The 15,804-nt window shown below is 47.3% G+C and overlaps 1 protein-coding gene across 1 annotated transcript; it reads right to left on the bottom strand.

The window, feature by feature from the left end:
* Window positions 1-7,669: 7,669 nt before the first annotated feature.
* Window positions 7,670-15,628, bottom strand: Rgs9bp (regulator of G protein signaling 9 binding protein). Its single transcript, XM_085695601.2, has one exon. It carries the CDS (start codon window positions 15,227-15,229, stop codon window positions 14,516-14,518), a length of 714 nt encoding a protein of 237 aa, XP_085551727.2. The 5' UTR covers window positions 15,230-15,628; the 3' UTR covers window positions 7,670-14,515.
* Window positions 15,629-15,804: the final 176 nt, after the last annotated feature.

Below are 15,804 nucleotides of genomic sequence, written 5' to 3'. Positions count from 1 at the left end.
AGGCATGCACCACCACTGCCTGGCCCTTATGTACACATTTACACACACACACACACACACACACACACACACACACACACACACTGCAGATACTCACCCTCATTTTGGGGGTCACCCATCCTGTGAGGCTCCCCATGACTTGGAGTGAGAATAAGATGGGGGAGGGGGAGAGAGAGAGAGACAGAGAGGGAGAGAAAGAAGGAAAGAGGGAGGAGAGACAAACAGAGAGAGGGAGACAGAGACAGAAAGAGAAAGAGAGAGGATGGAGGGAGAGAGACAGAGAAGGGGAAAGAAACATTCACACACAGGGGGGGAGGGAGAGAGAGAGAGAGAGAGAGAGAGAGAGAGAGAGAGAGAGAGCTGCAATGAGGTGGACAGAGATAGCTTGGAACAGAAAGTACCTTTAGAAAAATCCCCTGTGAAAAGGGATATTGGGCTTTAATATGTTTTAGGGGGTGTCGGGAAGTTTTACACCACTTGATTTAGTATAGAATGGGCAATGTGTCAAAGAGCATGGGCATGGGAAAGCTGGGTGTTGGTTAGGACCAGAGATTAGGAACTGCTTTTAGGCCATAGCATAGGCAGACAGTTGTTTCTTATTATTTTTTTAATACGTATTTTATTTTTATTTTATATACATTGGGGTTTTGCCTGTATGCATGTCTGCTTGAGGGTGTCAGATCTCCTGCAACAGAAGTTACAGACAGGTGTGAGCTGTCATGTGGGTGCTGGGAATTGAACCCAGGTTCTCTGGAAGAGTACCCAGTGCTCTTAACTGCTGAGCCATCTCTCCAACCCCAACAGACAGTGTCCTAATTCTGTCTCAGGGAGAGAGCTGCAGTGGGTAAGGCCTGATTTCTCCAGGCTGTGGGAGCAGGTTTCTTGGGGTGACAACTGTCTCACAGGGTCACACAGTCACCTAACACTAGTCAAGGACGGGAAAGTCAGAGCTGCTTGTTTTCAAAGCTCCTGTCCTAAAGATGTCCTGCCGGTTTCTCTCTGTCTTTATCTCTTCCTCTCAGAGAGTTCATGAATAATAAAAGGGTTACATTTATAATAAGCTCCTTTGGACACCTGACTTTATAGAATGAGGTAACTTGGGGCTAGAGCCCCGGGAAAGCCCCGCCCCCCAGTGATGAAGGAATAGAATCACTGCTTTCAACCCTGGGGACGTGGGAGGAGAAGGAGGGAGTCTGGGCATTAGACACCACACAACTCTGAAACCAAACCACTTGTGGTGACACAAGCCTGTTAGCCCAGCGGTCGGGAGGCTGAGGCAGGAGAAGCCTGTGTGTAAAGAGAGCCTTGTTAGGAAAGGACAATCTCAGTGCTGCAGAAACAAACAAACAAACAAGGCAAAAGAACTTGACAAGGCAACAGCTTCTTGCATAAAGGTACCTGTGCCAAAACATAGACCAGGTTAGCAAGCACATGGGGCTGAAATGGCCTCTGGCTTTTACGCCTGACGTAGCTAATGACCTTGTCTCACCCCATTGTCAGAGCTCCACAGTGTGACATGACAGGCTAATAGGTGCAAAGAGTCACGGGGAGACCCAGGGAATATAAGTGTGGTTGAGCTGACTAACTTTGATGGGGGGAAATAAATGTTTCGCTCAGTCTGTGTTCAAGAGTACGCTCGAGGTCAGTCTAGATGACAAGACAAGATACTGTCTCCTGAAAACAAATAGCAAGCAATAAATAAGTAAACAAGCAAAACCTCTGTAAGCCTATGTAATAAGACGTTTGATGTGGTTCTGAATTATTAAACCCATAGAAGTGCAGGGCGGGCGGAAGGAATGCTTAAAGAGAGAAGGGTGGCCGGCAGCGGGGCGCATGCCTTTAATCCCAGCACTTGGGAAGCAGAGGTAGGCGGATCTCTGTGAGTTTGAGGCCAGCCTGGTCCCACGCTCATATCTTGCCCCATGCATCTCTTCACCTGGCTATTCTTCTGTGTCCTTTATAGTAGCTTTTTCAACAAGCTAGTTAATGTAAGTGAGATAGGTGTTCTGTCTGGTTCTGACAGTGAATTATTAAGCCTATTAGCACAAAACAGACACCGTGTAATCAGAGTTTTGGGGCAAAGTGCTATCTCCAGCAGGACCAAAGGACTAGTATGGCTCTCCTTCCCTATGACCCAGCTAAGGAGGGTGATGCTGGAGAATTCAGAGAGAAGAGGAGGTCTGTGTAATGAAACAGTTCTAGCCAGAGCCAGGCCTGGTGCGGCCAGGCAGTCCTAAGAGGGTGTCTTTGCTGTCGTCATTTGAGAGGAACAGTCTTGTAACCTCCCCACTGAGTGCAGACACTCACCCACATTTGGGGGTCACCCATCCTGGGAGGCTTCACCATGACATGGAGGTAACTTCAGTCCCTTGTCACAAGATGTTTATCGATCAGTCTTATTAATCAATCCTATCGATCAGTTCTGCTGTTCTGAGGTTACTGTAGGAAAGAGTGACTTACAAAGAAAGGTTGGAGAGGCCAACGCAGGCCCCAGAGAAGGACAAGATGGCATTAATTAGGCCAGCGACATGGGTATCTGTTCCATACAGCCAGTTAACAGTAGTCTCTAGAGAAATAAAGCCAGTAGAAGTTATAAACCTTAAGAGATTTATCTTGATGTGTGTGTGTCCGTGTGTATGTGTGTGTATGTGTTGTGAATGTGCTATGCATGTGTTATGTATTGTATATTTCTGTGCATTGTGTATGTGATGTGGGCATGTATGCATGGGCTGTGTGTTGTGTGGGTATGTATGTATTTATGTGTATGTTGTGTGTATGTGCTGTGTGTGTTGTATATTGTATATTTGTGTGCATTTATGTGGTATGGGCATGTATGTGTGGGCTGTGTGTGTTCTGGATGTGTATATGTGTGTGTGGTGTGCGTGTGCATGTGGTATGTGTGTATGTATGTGTGGGTTATACATATATATATGTGGTCTGTGTGTGGTGTGTGTGCATGTAGTATGTGTGTATGTATGTATGGGTTGTACATATGAATATGTGGTCTGTGTATGGTGTGTGTGTGCATGTGGTATATGTGTATGTGTGGGTTGTGTGGGTTGTGTGTATGTATATGTGGTCCATGTATGGTGTGTGTGCATGTGGTATGTGTGTTTGTATGTGTGGGTTGTACATATGAATATGTGGTCTGTGTATGGTGTGTGTGCATGTGGTATATGTGTATGTGTGGGTTGTGTGTATGTATATGTGGTCCATGTATGGTGTGTGTGCATGTGGTATGTGTGTTTGTATGTATGGGTTGTATATATGAATATGTGGTCTGTGTGTGGTGTGTGTGTACATGTGGTATGTGGGTATGTATGTGTGGGTTGTGTGTATGTATATGTGGTCCGTGTATGGTGTGTGTTCATGTGGTATGTGTGTTTGTATGTATGGGTTGTATGTATGTATACGTGGTCTGTGTGTGGTGTGTGTGTACTTGTGGTATGTGGGTATGTATGTGTGGGTTGTGTGTATGTATATGTGGTATATGTGTGCATGTGGTATGTGTGTATGTGTGTTTGGGTTGTGTGGGTTGTACATATGTATATGTGGTGTGTGTGTGTGATATGTGCATGCCTGTGGTATGTGTGTATGTATGTGTATGCTGTGTGTGTGTGCTTGCACGTGCAGGATCCTTCACTGAACATGGAGCTTGAGTACTTTTTTTTCTGGTGATGACAGCAGCCAGATGGTCTCAATGATGCCCGTGTCTCAGCCCTGTTGCCTTCCCCACACCAACCAGGACATCATGGTCACATCAATTTCTTATTTGAATTTTTTTGAGACAGGATTTCACTATGGAGTCCCAGCTGGCCAGGAACTCACTTGTAGACCAGGTTGGCCTCAGACTAACAGAGTTCCACCTGCCTCTACCTTCCAAGCACCAGGATAGAAGACACTTACATTTACATGGATGTTAGAGGCCAGAATTCGGGTCCTCACCTGTGGATAGCATGTGTACAGCAGGAGTTCTTACCCAGAGCCATCTCCAAAGCCCAAGACTGGCTCTCACTGTGCTGTCAGCTTGGGGACTTGTCTTCATGTCATAGATAGACCCCAGTCCTCTCTAAAACACCCTCATGTGCATACAGAAGTACGCTTACTATGCTTCTAGGTGTCTCTCAGTCCCTTCGAGTTGGTAACCAGCACTTGCCACTAATTTATGAGGATGGAGGATGTAGCTGGGTGGCTGGAGGACAGCAGCATGGTCAATCCCTGGCACCACATCCCCACCCCAAATACAAAGGATTGGAGCTCAGGACACATATGCTATGGTGGAAGGCAGCTCATTAGAGAGGGATTGGAAAAAGGTGAAACTCTATTTATTTGTTTGTTTGAGACAGGGTTTCTCTATGTAGCCCTGGCTGTCCTAGAACTAGCTCTGTAGACCAGGCTGGCCTCAAACTCACCGATCCACCTGCCTCTGTCTCCTGAGTGCTGGAATTAAAGGTGTGCACCACCGCCGCCCGGATCATTCTATTTATTTCTTTTAGCATAAGATCTTATTATGTAGCCAAGGCTGGCTTCAGTTTCTCAGCCCTCCTGCCTCTGTGAGCGAGGGTCACAGGTGCAAGCTGTCACCCCTGCGAGGCTCCTGGAGAGGCTGTGCTTCTCCCTGTGTCTCCCGAAAGAACCTCAGTGATGGGAAAGAGTTGGAATGTTGCAGGTCCAGAGCCTAACTACAGTTTAACTTGGGCTACCTTTATAGTCCCCTGAGTAGCCACGCCTTGTCCACATCTATGCCTGACCTAACATCCTAACAGATGAAATTTTTGGATTATATTAACTTAACAAAACCTTAGTTTCCATCAACTCAGAAAGCTAAAAAAGCCATTAGATAGAATCTGGGGCCCATAGTAGAGACTTCCTCATTCTGCTTTAGCCTGCTGCCTGTGTCACGGTTCTATTGCTGTCAAGAGACACCATGGGCAGCTGGGTGGTGGTGGCACACGCCTTTAATCCCAGCGCTCGGGAGGCAGAGGCAGGTAGATCTCTGTGAGTTCGAGGTCAGCCTGGTCTACAGAGCGAGTTCCAGGACAGGCTCCAAAGCTACAGAGAAATCATGTCTCGAAAAAGAAAAGAGAGGGAGAGAGAGAGAGAGAGAGAGAGAGAGAGAGAGAGAGAGAGAGAGAGAGACCATGACCATGGCAACTCTTTGGACGGAGCATCTAATTGAGGCTTGCTTGTAGTTTCAGCAGTTAGTCTACTATCATCACAGTGAGGAGCATGGTGGCAGGCAGACTTGGTGCTGGAGAAGTAACTGAGAGCCACATTCTGATCTGCAAACAGAGAGTGTGTATGAGAGAGAAGAGACAAGCCTGGGCCTGGCATGGGCTTTTGAAACCTTTCAGCCCACCCGCAGCGACACACTTCCTCCAAAAGTTCCAATCCTTCTCAAATAGTGCCAGTCTTTGATGATTAAGTTTTCAAATATATGAGCCGAGGAGGGCCATCCTTATTCAAGCCACCACACATTGCTTTTATTCAACTTAAACTTCATGGCATTATCCATCACTGAGGAGAGTTGGGACAGGAACCTGGTGCCAGGGGCTGATGTAGAGGCCATGGACGGTGCTGCTTTTTTACTTGCTTGGATGCTGCCTTACAGAACACGGAATCTGCCTTACAGAGCCCAGGGATAGGACCACCCACAATGGGCTGATGTCACCCCCATTAATCACTAATTAAGAAAATGCCCTACAGGCTTGCCTACAGCTGAATTTTAAGGAGGTGATGACCCAAACCCAGAGTTCTTTCATAGCTTTAGGTGGTAACGGGAACCACAAATGTCAGCACAGCCCCTGGCTATGGTAGGACCACAGACCCAGACTTGACCCTACACCACAGCCCAGGCCTGGATATCACCATGGGCCCCAGTGGCAACAATAGACCTGTCACATCAGCATGGCCCTGAAGCAGAATGACTCTTAGATGCCAACATGGACTGACCATGGACAGCCAAGGTGGCTGACCAGACCCTGGGCATCTGCAGGGCCTTCAGTGGTGCTGAAGTCATGGGCATTGACACAGACACTGGCTTCTGTAGGGCCATTCTGTAGGAGAATTTCTTACACACAGGTAAAACAAAAGCCAAAAAGGAAAAAAAATACCAAAAACCAAAAATAAAATAAAAACCTTCAGATATAGTCACATAAATACTCTAAGTTGGGTGAGTAGGGAATATAGAAGGGTTTTCTTGTTTAATGTATTTCTTTATTTTGAAAAGTATAATTGTCTTTCACTTTAAGGTTTTAGTAGATTTTACCTAGCTATGGAAAAGTTAAAGGTTGTGTATTGACTGTTGGCTCTTTTTCAGGACTTTTAATACAGTATGATTGATGATAACAGTGATGGCATATTTTATTTATTCATCTTTTTAAGATTCCTCTGTGTGTGTGTGTGTGTGTGTGTGTGTGTGTGTGTGTGTGTGTGTCTGCAGAGGTTGCTGAGGTTCTTGGGTCCTCTTCAAGGGCAGTCATTGCTCTTGGCGTTACACTGATCCATCTGGTCAGCCCATTTAAAAGCCTGCCCTGATTTGCCCCCCCCACCCCCTTTTCTCTTCCATTTTTATTTTTGAGATAATGTCTCGCATAGCCCAGGCTAGTCTCCAGGACACTATTATAATAGTGAAGAATGACCTTGCATGTTGAATCCTCCTGCCCCACCCACCAAGTGCTGTGACCATAGGTCTGTATCTACTGCTCCTGGCACTTCCTCCAAGAGACCCTAAACCAAAGTCTCTCTGTTTAGACTATAACTCAGCAATAGGGGACTTGCCTAGCGTAGGTGCAAAGTCCTGCTACAACCTCCAGCAATGGGAGAAAAAGGAATATAAAAGAAAACACTGGTTTGTTATTGGGGCAAAGATTATGGTTATTTCTCGTGATACTCGAGAGCCTAACTGTAGCTGCTTTTATTTTTTTGTTTGTACAGCCCTGGCTGAGCTGGAACTCTCAATGTAGACCAGGTTGGCCTTGGAGCCCACAGAGATCTGCCTGCCTCTGGAGTGCTTGGATTGAAAACTTGTTATAAAGCCTTTAGTATCAGCACTCAATGGTCAGGCAGAGGCAGGAGGACCTCTGAGCTCCGGGCCAGCCTGGTCTGCAGAGTGAGTTTCAGGACAGCCGAGGCTACGTAGAGAGACTGCCACGGTTTGAAGGAGAGTGACTCATATAGGCTCATGTATTTGCACATGTCCCCAGTTGATAAACTGTTAGGGTAGGATCAGAAAGTGTGGCCTTGATGGAGGTCCCTGGGGGTGGGCCGTGAGGTTTCAAAAGCGGCTACCAGTGTCTCTCTGCCTTCCGCCTGTGGACCAGGATACAAAGCTCTCAGCTACTGCCCCAGCACCATGGCTGTCTGCTCCCTGCCATGAGCAAGGACTAACCCTCTGACACTGTAGGCGAGCCCCCAGTTAAATGCTTCCTTTTAAAAGAGGTGCTGCCATCATGGTGTCTCTTCACAGCCACAGAACCGTGACTAAGACCGAGGCTTTGTTTCAAAAAAACAAAACGAACTTGCACCACCATACCCAGCTAGACATCCTGATTGGTACAAATTACATTTTAATAACATAATAACATTTTCCCAGATGATAATAGCATTTAAAGTTTTATTGTAAAAACAATATAACATTAAATAAAAATATTGAAAAACATCACTCATAACCTCACCACCTTAACAAATACTTTCATTTCTGTGTATTTCTTTATAGACTTTTCCTCACATCTAATACATATATATCCACACAGGCAACACTCAACTATGCTTTCTGGCACCAGAATGTTTGAAAGACTCTTTAAAATCATTTGACAAGAGCTGTCATTTCTTGTATTTCCACAGGTCATACAAACTTAAGGTCTTAAACTTCTCAAACACTAAAGAACTAGGGTGTCCTCTACCTTGCAATCCTGCGGGGAAAAGAATCTGGAACCCTCCACGGAAGGAGATGGAAAATAAGTAAATGACAGGAATATTTTTCCAGACAATATTGTCCCACCATCATGGGATCTTTGGTCAGTCTTCAAGAACCAGGAGAAACTGGATTTGAAGTACGGCTTTGATCTGTGTTGCCCACAGCCTTGCTTTTGGTGTTAAAGCCTGAGTATGATTGTACCGCAGAGGAAAACGTCCAGCAAGCTTCTACAGTCTTGACGCTCTCTGAACATCTCTTTACGCCTCAGTCTGTGGAGAGTAGATCTGCAGGTCGGGCTGCACACTTCCGTTCCAACGTGGGTGATGAAAATGAAGGATATTCTTTCAAGTCACAACTTGATAGTGGGGTCGTTTGAAGGTGCCTTTTCCTACAGGTTATTAATGCTGCCTATTATCTCTAATATTTTTGCTTATTCACGAACGTGGTTAGAACCCGTTGATACAACATGTAGAGGTGAAACCCTTGATTCCATCATGGATCCACCATCACACAGAAACAAGCCTTGCTGCCTGGTTTTCTAAGGTTAGGGAGCGAGTGTAGTCTCCAAACTACGTGACAATAGCAAGGGCTTGTCTTTACTGTGTCTCAGAATCTCTTGAGGCGGCCTGATTGCTGTGCAAAACAGACTGAAAATTAGATTCATCATTTTATTGTGTGTGTGTGTGTGTGTGTGTGTGTGTGTGTCTGTGTCTGTGTGAGTTGGAGGTCAGTGTCTTTGGAGGCCAGAGGAGAGGGACAGATACCCTGGAACCGGAGTTACAGGCCTCCTGTTGGTGGTAGGAACCAAACCCTGGAGCAATAAGCACTCTCAATCTTTAAAACATCTCTCCATCTCCAGCCCCTAAAAATAAATAAACACTTGGACTCAGACTTAAGAGTCTGAATTTCAATTCCTTATCTAGTTAAATACTGTACACATACTATAAATTCCTTATCTATGTAAGTACTATACACAGATAGCATAACATATAGGCCTCTGTTTCCCTTTGTAGAGCTGGGGGTTGGATCCAGAGACTTGGAGTGCTAGTTGAGCCCACTTTTGCTGAGCAACACCCCGAATCCCACGCTTGCTTTTGAAAGTCTACACTCTAACTCTGTATGCACTGAAATCACTCGAAGCTTAATTAATTTTGGTATTTTAAAACTAAATACTTGTTACTTTTTTACATATATTATTTATTTATTTCGTGTGCGTGGAGAGCGGGGCCACACACACGTCATAGTATGTGTGTGGAGGTCAGAGAGCAGCGCTTGATTGTCCGTTCTCTCCTTCCAGCACGTGGGGTTCAGGACGGCGCTCAGGTTGTGAGGCTTGGCAGTGAGCTCCCTCACCCCGAGTCACCTCACTAGCCTGACTTCTAAACTTTTTAAACATTTAAAATATTTTGTCATTTTTAATTACGTGTATGTATGTGTTATCTGTGTGCACACTGAGTGCAAGTGTCCACAGAGGCCAGAGGTGTCTGATCCACCTGGAACTGGAGTTACGGGCCGTTGTGAGACACCTGGTGTGGGTGCTGAGACTCGAACTTGTGAGCTCTGGAAGAAGAGTATGTGCCCTTATCCTCTGAGCCATCTCTTATTTTTAGACAATAACCACCAAACCACAAGGTTACATTCAACGAGGATATACCTAAACCAACCAGCAAAGCAAAAAGCCTCATACCAAACCAACCAACAAAATAAGCCTTATTCACGTTAGTGAGGCGATCTCCCGAACATCTGAAGCTCCATGGGGGCTCACCGAGCTAACTGGTCAAGACCCTTATGCCACCAGTAGAGAATCCGAGGCATGGGGATATCAAATGACTTGAGGTACCTGGATAGAGGCAGAGTTCCCTGGTCAGGGCAGATGGTGAACCTCCCAGGAAGAGGCACACCCCGAGGATGCAGAGGTGAGCTTCCTCTACAACATTTTGCTCATCAGCTCCTCATACCCAGGAGCTCAGAGCCTCACAAAGCATCCACCATCGAACACTCTAAAGAGAGAGGGGGCAGCTTTAAAATGCACTAGTGTGCACATGGGGGGTGGGGAGGCAATGCAGCATTGCCAGGAACCTCATGCAAATTGGACATCTCTTCAGCCAAAACTGTTTCCCAGTTCTTCAGCGTCACGCATCCTTTACACACTCTAGGGAAATCCCAACGCTCAGATATCAACTCTACCGTAAATATTTTTCCTCGTGGCATTTCAAAGCATAACCTTTTATATTACATAAAATCATCCCACTGGTTATGGTGGTCCACAACTGGTAGTGTATTCTGAAGAGGCTAAGGCAGGAGGATCACTACTTCAAGGCCATTGTGGCTACACAATTAAAGCAAGGCGTAGTGAGGTGCCTTTAATCCCTGCACTCAGGAGGCAGAAACAGGAGGATCTCTCTGAGTTCAAAGTCAGTCTGATCTTAGAGTGAAATCCAGGACAGCCAGGACTATAATAGTGAGATCCTATCTTAGAAAAAAAGTTATCTGGGTATTTGCTTCTTTCAATATGATTATGGTCATCATTAATAGCTTACTGCTAGCTCAGAATGCATTCATTCCCTTGACAGGTTGACAGTCCCTTGACATCCTCAGTTATTGCCTTTTAATATCAGTTAATACATTTTTGAGGGGCACAGGATTGGATCTTAAGCCTCAAACATGCTAAGCAAGTGCTCTGCCGTAGGCGACAACCCCAGTCCCCTTTTCACTGTTTTTATAAAAGATTGATTTATCTATCTATCTATCTATCTATCTATCTATCTATCTATCTATCTATCTATCTATACAGTATTCTACCTGCATACCAGAAGAGGGCAGCAGATCTCACTATAGATGGCCGTGAGCCACCATGTGGTTGCTGGGAATTGAACTCAGGACCTCTGGAAGAGCAGCCAGCGCTCTTAACCTCTGAGCCGTCTCTCCAGCCTCCCTCTTTTCACTTTTTTATTTTGAGCGATAGAGTCTAAGTTGCCCAGGCTAGGTTGAGCTCAGGCCAGCCTTGAACTCACACTGCAGCCCAAGCTAGTCTTGAACAGGTGATCTTCTTGAATGAGCCTTGGAACAGGCTCCATTCTTAAGTAGCAGGTCTGCACGGAACCCAGCTTAGTGGATGCATTTTGAATTTTTTTCCCATCAGTTTTATCAGGTATAAGATCAGACCAAATATCTATAGAAAACGAATGACCTCAACAGCAAAGTATGCATCAGCAAAGCCCGTCAATTATACGTAGAAACAAGGGTAGACATATTAGTTAGAAATGAGCCAGTTGTACAAGTCAGGAAGTGACATTGTCCTGTAGCCGTTCCCTTACACAGCATCAAGTACCAAAGAATTCAGCTCATATTTAACAGTTTGAAGCGCAGCGAGTTTCTTGGGTTTGCAGGTCTGCTAGAGGAATGTTAACTCAATTCAGTCTTTTCTTTTTGCAGCATTTTATCGCAGGTTGCGGTGATCTGAGAACCCTCATGAGCGACCCAGCTAATTAAATATCCAAAGAATGGCCGTGTGGGTGAAAAGAGTGGCAATGGGAAATTTGTTTGTCTTCTCTGCTTTTAAAGCAGCCATTCTCAATCTGTGGGCCGCGACCCCACAGGGGTCACAATCAGATATCCTGCATACCAGATATTTACATTTCAATTCATAACAGCAGCAAAAATTAGTTATGAAGTAGCAACAAAATAATTCTATGGTGGGGGTCACTACAACACAAGAAACTGTATTAATGCGTCACAGCATTAAGAAGGCCTGTCTTAATGGCCTATTCAGTGCCAGATGGTGTATGTCTTCAATACTCTCTCCAGAACAATTTTGAGAAATGTATTGATACTTGTGTGTGTGTACATACGCGCCGGCCATGTATGTGCGGTGCCCGTGGAGGCCAGAAGAGGGCGCCAGATCCCCAGGAGCAGGAGTAACAGGTGCCTGTGAGCTGAACTGTAGCCCTTTCTAAAAGTAGCAAGTGCTCTTAACTGCTGAGCCATCTCTCTGGCCCCTATTTTTTTTTTTAAAAAATAAATAAATAAATAAATAAAACAAAACTCCCAATAAGAATAGAGTTGCAACCTTGAAAAAGTCAGGATGCCTTCATCAACTGTATTGTAGCGAGATTCCGTAATACCATGTCACCAAATGCCTCCAAATTTCTCTTCCCACAGAGGTGATCTCTGGAGAAGGTGACAGGGACTCCATGTTGTGTCGTGTGTGGGAGGTGGAGTTTAAAACTTTCGAAGTTGTCTCTAAAGCCATCCTGGGCAAGCAGCCACAACAAAAAGGTTGAAAGTCGCACCTCCTCAGAGTTGCCTAGCCCAGCCAGAGGAGGAGGTAGGAACTTTTACCAGTAATTATTGTGAAGAGTTCAGTAGGCTTTAAGACCCGTGAATCTTTTAAGGGCACAATCAAAGACACCTGCCAACAGATTCCACCGCTTCCTCTTTGAGGCCTCAGAACCTGTGTGAAGAGAGGTCATGTGGCCGAGGGTAGGGGTAGGTTGCAGCACCTAGAACCGTGAGCCCCTATTTGCTTCTGTGCCTCAGCCTTCCAAGCTGACCTTGTACAGCACTGCTATTTCCCTCCACATGATCCTCTTCCTCACTTAAAAAATTATCATCATTATCATCATCATTTTGCATTGGGGAGGTTGCATGCATGCATGTCTGTGCACCACCTGCAGGCAGTTCCTCTGGAGGCCAAAAGAGGGTGTCTCCTTTATAGGGAGAAAGCGGACACTTGTGCCTTTTATGTAGATGATTCTGGTAGTTTGAGCCATGAGCTCAAAATTCAGCCTCTATTCAAGAATATGGATTTTTTTTAAAAAAAGATTTAGTTTTAGGTGTGTGTGGTGTGTGTGGTGTGGTGGTGGTGGTGGGGGCAAGTGCCCAAGGAAGTCAGAAGAAGGCATCATACCTCTCCTGGAGCTGGAGTTCCAAGCAGTTGTGAGCTACTGGAGATGGGTGCTGGGAACAGAGCGTTCATGTTCTGCAAAAACAATATACACTTTTTTCTTTTTTCTTCTGTCTTTCTTTCTTTTCTTTTCTTTTTTTTTCTTTTTTTTCTTTTTTCTTTTTTTGAGACAGAGTCTCTCTATGTATCCCTGGCCTCAAACTCACAAGAGAAATATTTGAGTGCCTCTATCTCCAGGGTGCTGGGATTAAAGGCATGCACCACTATGCCTGGATATAATACAAACTTATGTTAAACTATCTCTCTGGCCCCCAAGAATATAGATTTTAAAGGATGGATGCAGCTCATACTTGGTAGCCCACACTGTGTCCATGCAACAGATCTCTGTGCTTGACTCATTAGGCATATATGAGCTTGTGGCCCAGTTTCCTTTACACTAAAAACAAACACAACTCGACTTTGGTACCAAAATACTAATGTCATTCTTTCAGACAATGTAGGTGTGTGTGTCTATGTATGTGTGTATGTAGGGGTGTGTGTATCCATGTGTGTGTCTGCGCATGTGTGTATGTAGGGGTCTGTGTGCACACCCGTGTGTGTGTGTGTGTGTGTGTGTGTGTGTGTGTGTGTTTAAAGGTCCGTAAATTCCAAGTCAAAACTGTTACATTTTGAACTCAGCAGGCCGGCTCAGCCTCTGTGTACTAACGATGCCAGTATTGCCCTTTCCTGTAGCACGGGGTCAGCCAGTTGGACAGCTCTTCAGAAAATTCGTTCTCCTATTGGCTAGCCGGTAAATTCCGGGGATAGATAGGATTAAGGGCTTCAAAGAGGATTCTCCCAGCCCTCCCTCAAAGAGGGGTCAAATACTGTGCTCTAATTCCGGAATAAAATAAGCCTCTGGGAAGGAGACCGTGCCTGTTTACATAGTGGTGTGGCCCCTCCCAAAGCGGCAGCCTACTGTCCATCCCCGCCCCCCATCCAGGGATGGGTAGGGAGAAGTCTTTCCTTGAGGCAAGTGTTCAGGGGATCCAACCCCGACTGCCACATCGAGTTGCCGAAACGACCTTCTTTGGTTTCCTAAATGGAGTCACATCACCAAACCTTCCCTCGCTGCTGCTCCTGGTGTCTAACGGGCAATCTCCGCCAAGAAGTGCAATCGTGTACCCTAGAGAAAGCACTTTGCATGGCCTGCTATCAGCACGCTCTCCCAAAGCTTAGGCCCCAAAGAGTTAAGGTAATAAAACCTACTTACATCTATCTTATTGCAGTTTGCTTCTTGTCTAGGGACAAAACACCCCCTTCGTCACCCTTGATTGCAACCCTACATCTTTCCCAAATTGCCCTGTCTTATGCATAGTGGGAGCCAACTAGTAGGGTGAGGGCACCAAACTTGGGACACACGTGTTAACCCATCAAGCTCAAAGGGATCCGGGGTCACTGTGAACCGATTTCTATTAATAGGAGATAAAGCTCCTGCGGACATTAGAGGTAATGCCTTGACAGCCCCGTGCAGTTAACTCCTCTTGGGCCAGTAAGTTAAAAAACAAAACATGTCTTGCCCAAGCAGAATGTGCCTTGAAAGGATCGTGTTCATACGCACACACCGGAGTTCACTACCTCTCGTTAACAGGCCAGCCTTCACGCCCATACCCTGGAAGGAGAAGGGGCAGCGGGTGGCCGTTGGGTGTCAGTCAGCTCAGCTTTGCCACACATAAGGCGAGTGCCACAGCCACCAACAGCACGGCACTGAAAACAGTGGCGGCCAGGGCCTTGTTGGGGTCGCAGGGTCCCGCGCGTTCCTGTACCGAAATGTCACCAGCCGAGGACGCACCAGCACTGGCACCGGACAGGAGTTCAGCGCCCGCCGCCTGCCGCGCCTGCACAGTCCAGCGGGGTACGTTGACTTTCATTTCCATGTCGTCGATCATCTTGCCCACTTGGAGGACTTCGCGCTCCAACTCAGGCAGGTCGGCGACGTCGAAGTCTCCCTCGGCCTCGTGTCGCAGGCTACGAGCGCTCAGGGCGCGCGCGGCCACTGCAGAGGAGCCGCCAGCCACCCCAGTGCGCACGAGAGGCCGGCGCGGCGCGTGCAGCGGGAAGGCTGCTCCCAGCGTCAGTGAGCGCTGCATGTCGGCCTCGAGCAGGTCCAGGCAGCCCGAAAAGGCCACCCAGAGCCGCTCGAACTCCGCGCGCTCTTCGGTCGCCAAGCCCCGGTCACGCAGTGCGACGGTCAACCGGGCGCCGGTCGCCACAGCCAGCTCGCGCGCCTTCTGGCGGGTCTTCTGCAGCTCCTCGCGCAGGTCCTGAGTGTCCGCGGAGCCTCCCACAGTCAGCACCAAGTGATGATAGCACGCTGTGGTCTTATTAAGCGCATCCAGCAGTGCCTTGCACTCCTCTCTGGCCATGGCGTTGCCCTCCGGCGGCGGTGCCCCACTGGCACCCTTCAGCGTCGCAGATCGCCTCCAGCCCCGATGCCAGCCTTGGGCTGGGAGGACCGAATACTCCTCATGGCTTTACTGCCGTTCTAAATGGAGCTCTCCGGGGACTCTCGACGTGCGCCTCCGACGTCCCCGCGTGCAGAAGGAGTCCGGTTAGCTACCTACCATCCTCTCTTCCATTGTTCCCAGATGCGCTCCGGGTCACTTGCAGTGTCTCTGCATGACTTTCTCCTTCACGGGGACTACCTGAGAAGCCCAGGGTGCAGACCCCATCCTTGGTCGACCCCACGTCTCTAGGCTGAGCGGCGCAGCGCGCCTTAGATCCGGCCGAGGACAGCAGGATCCAGTTTCGTAGGACACGCCTCCTGCCGCGGGTCTGGGCCTGGAGCTTCCCCCGCCCGCCCCTCCGCCCCCCTCCCCGCCCGACCACGGGTAGGCGGGGCTCTGCCAGGGGAGGTCAAGTGTCGCTTTCTCTCCTCTCCCACCCGTGTATTCCATTTATAGTACTGGAACCTTAGCGTCCTGCAAATCCAACTTTTTCC

Source organism: Myodes glareolus, chromosome 1 (assembly GCF_982192425.1).
Source record: "Myodes glareolus chromosome 1, mMyoGla1.1, whole genome shotgun sequence".
Taxonomy (NCBI): domain Eukaryota; kingdom Metazoa; phylum Chordata; class Mammalia; order Rodentia; family Cricetidae; genus Myodes; species Myodes glareolus.
This window is presented reverse-complemented; position numbering and strand designations above follow the sequence as displayed.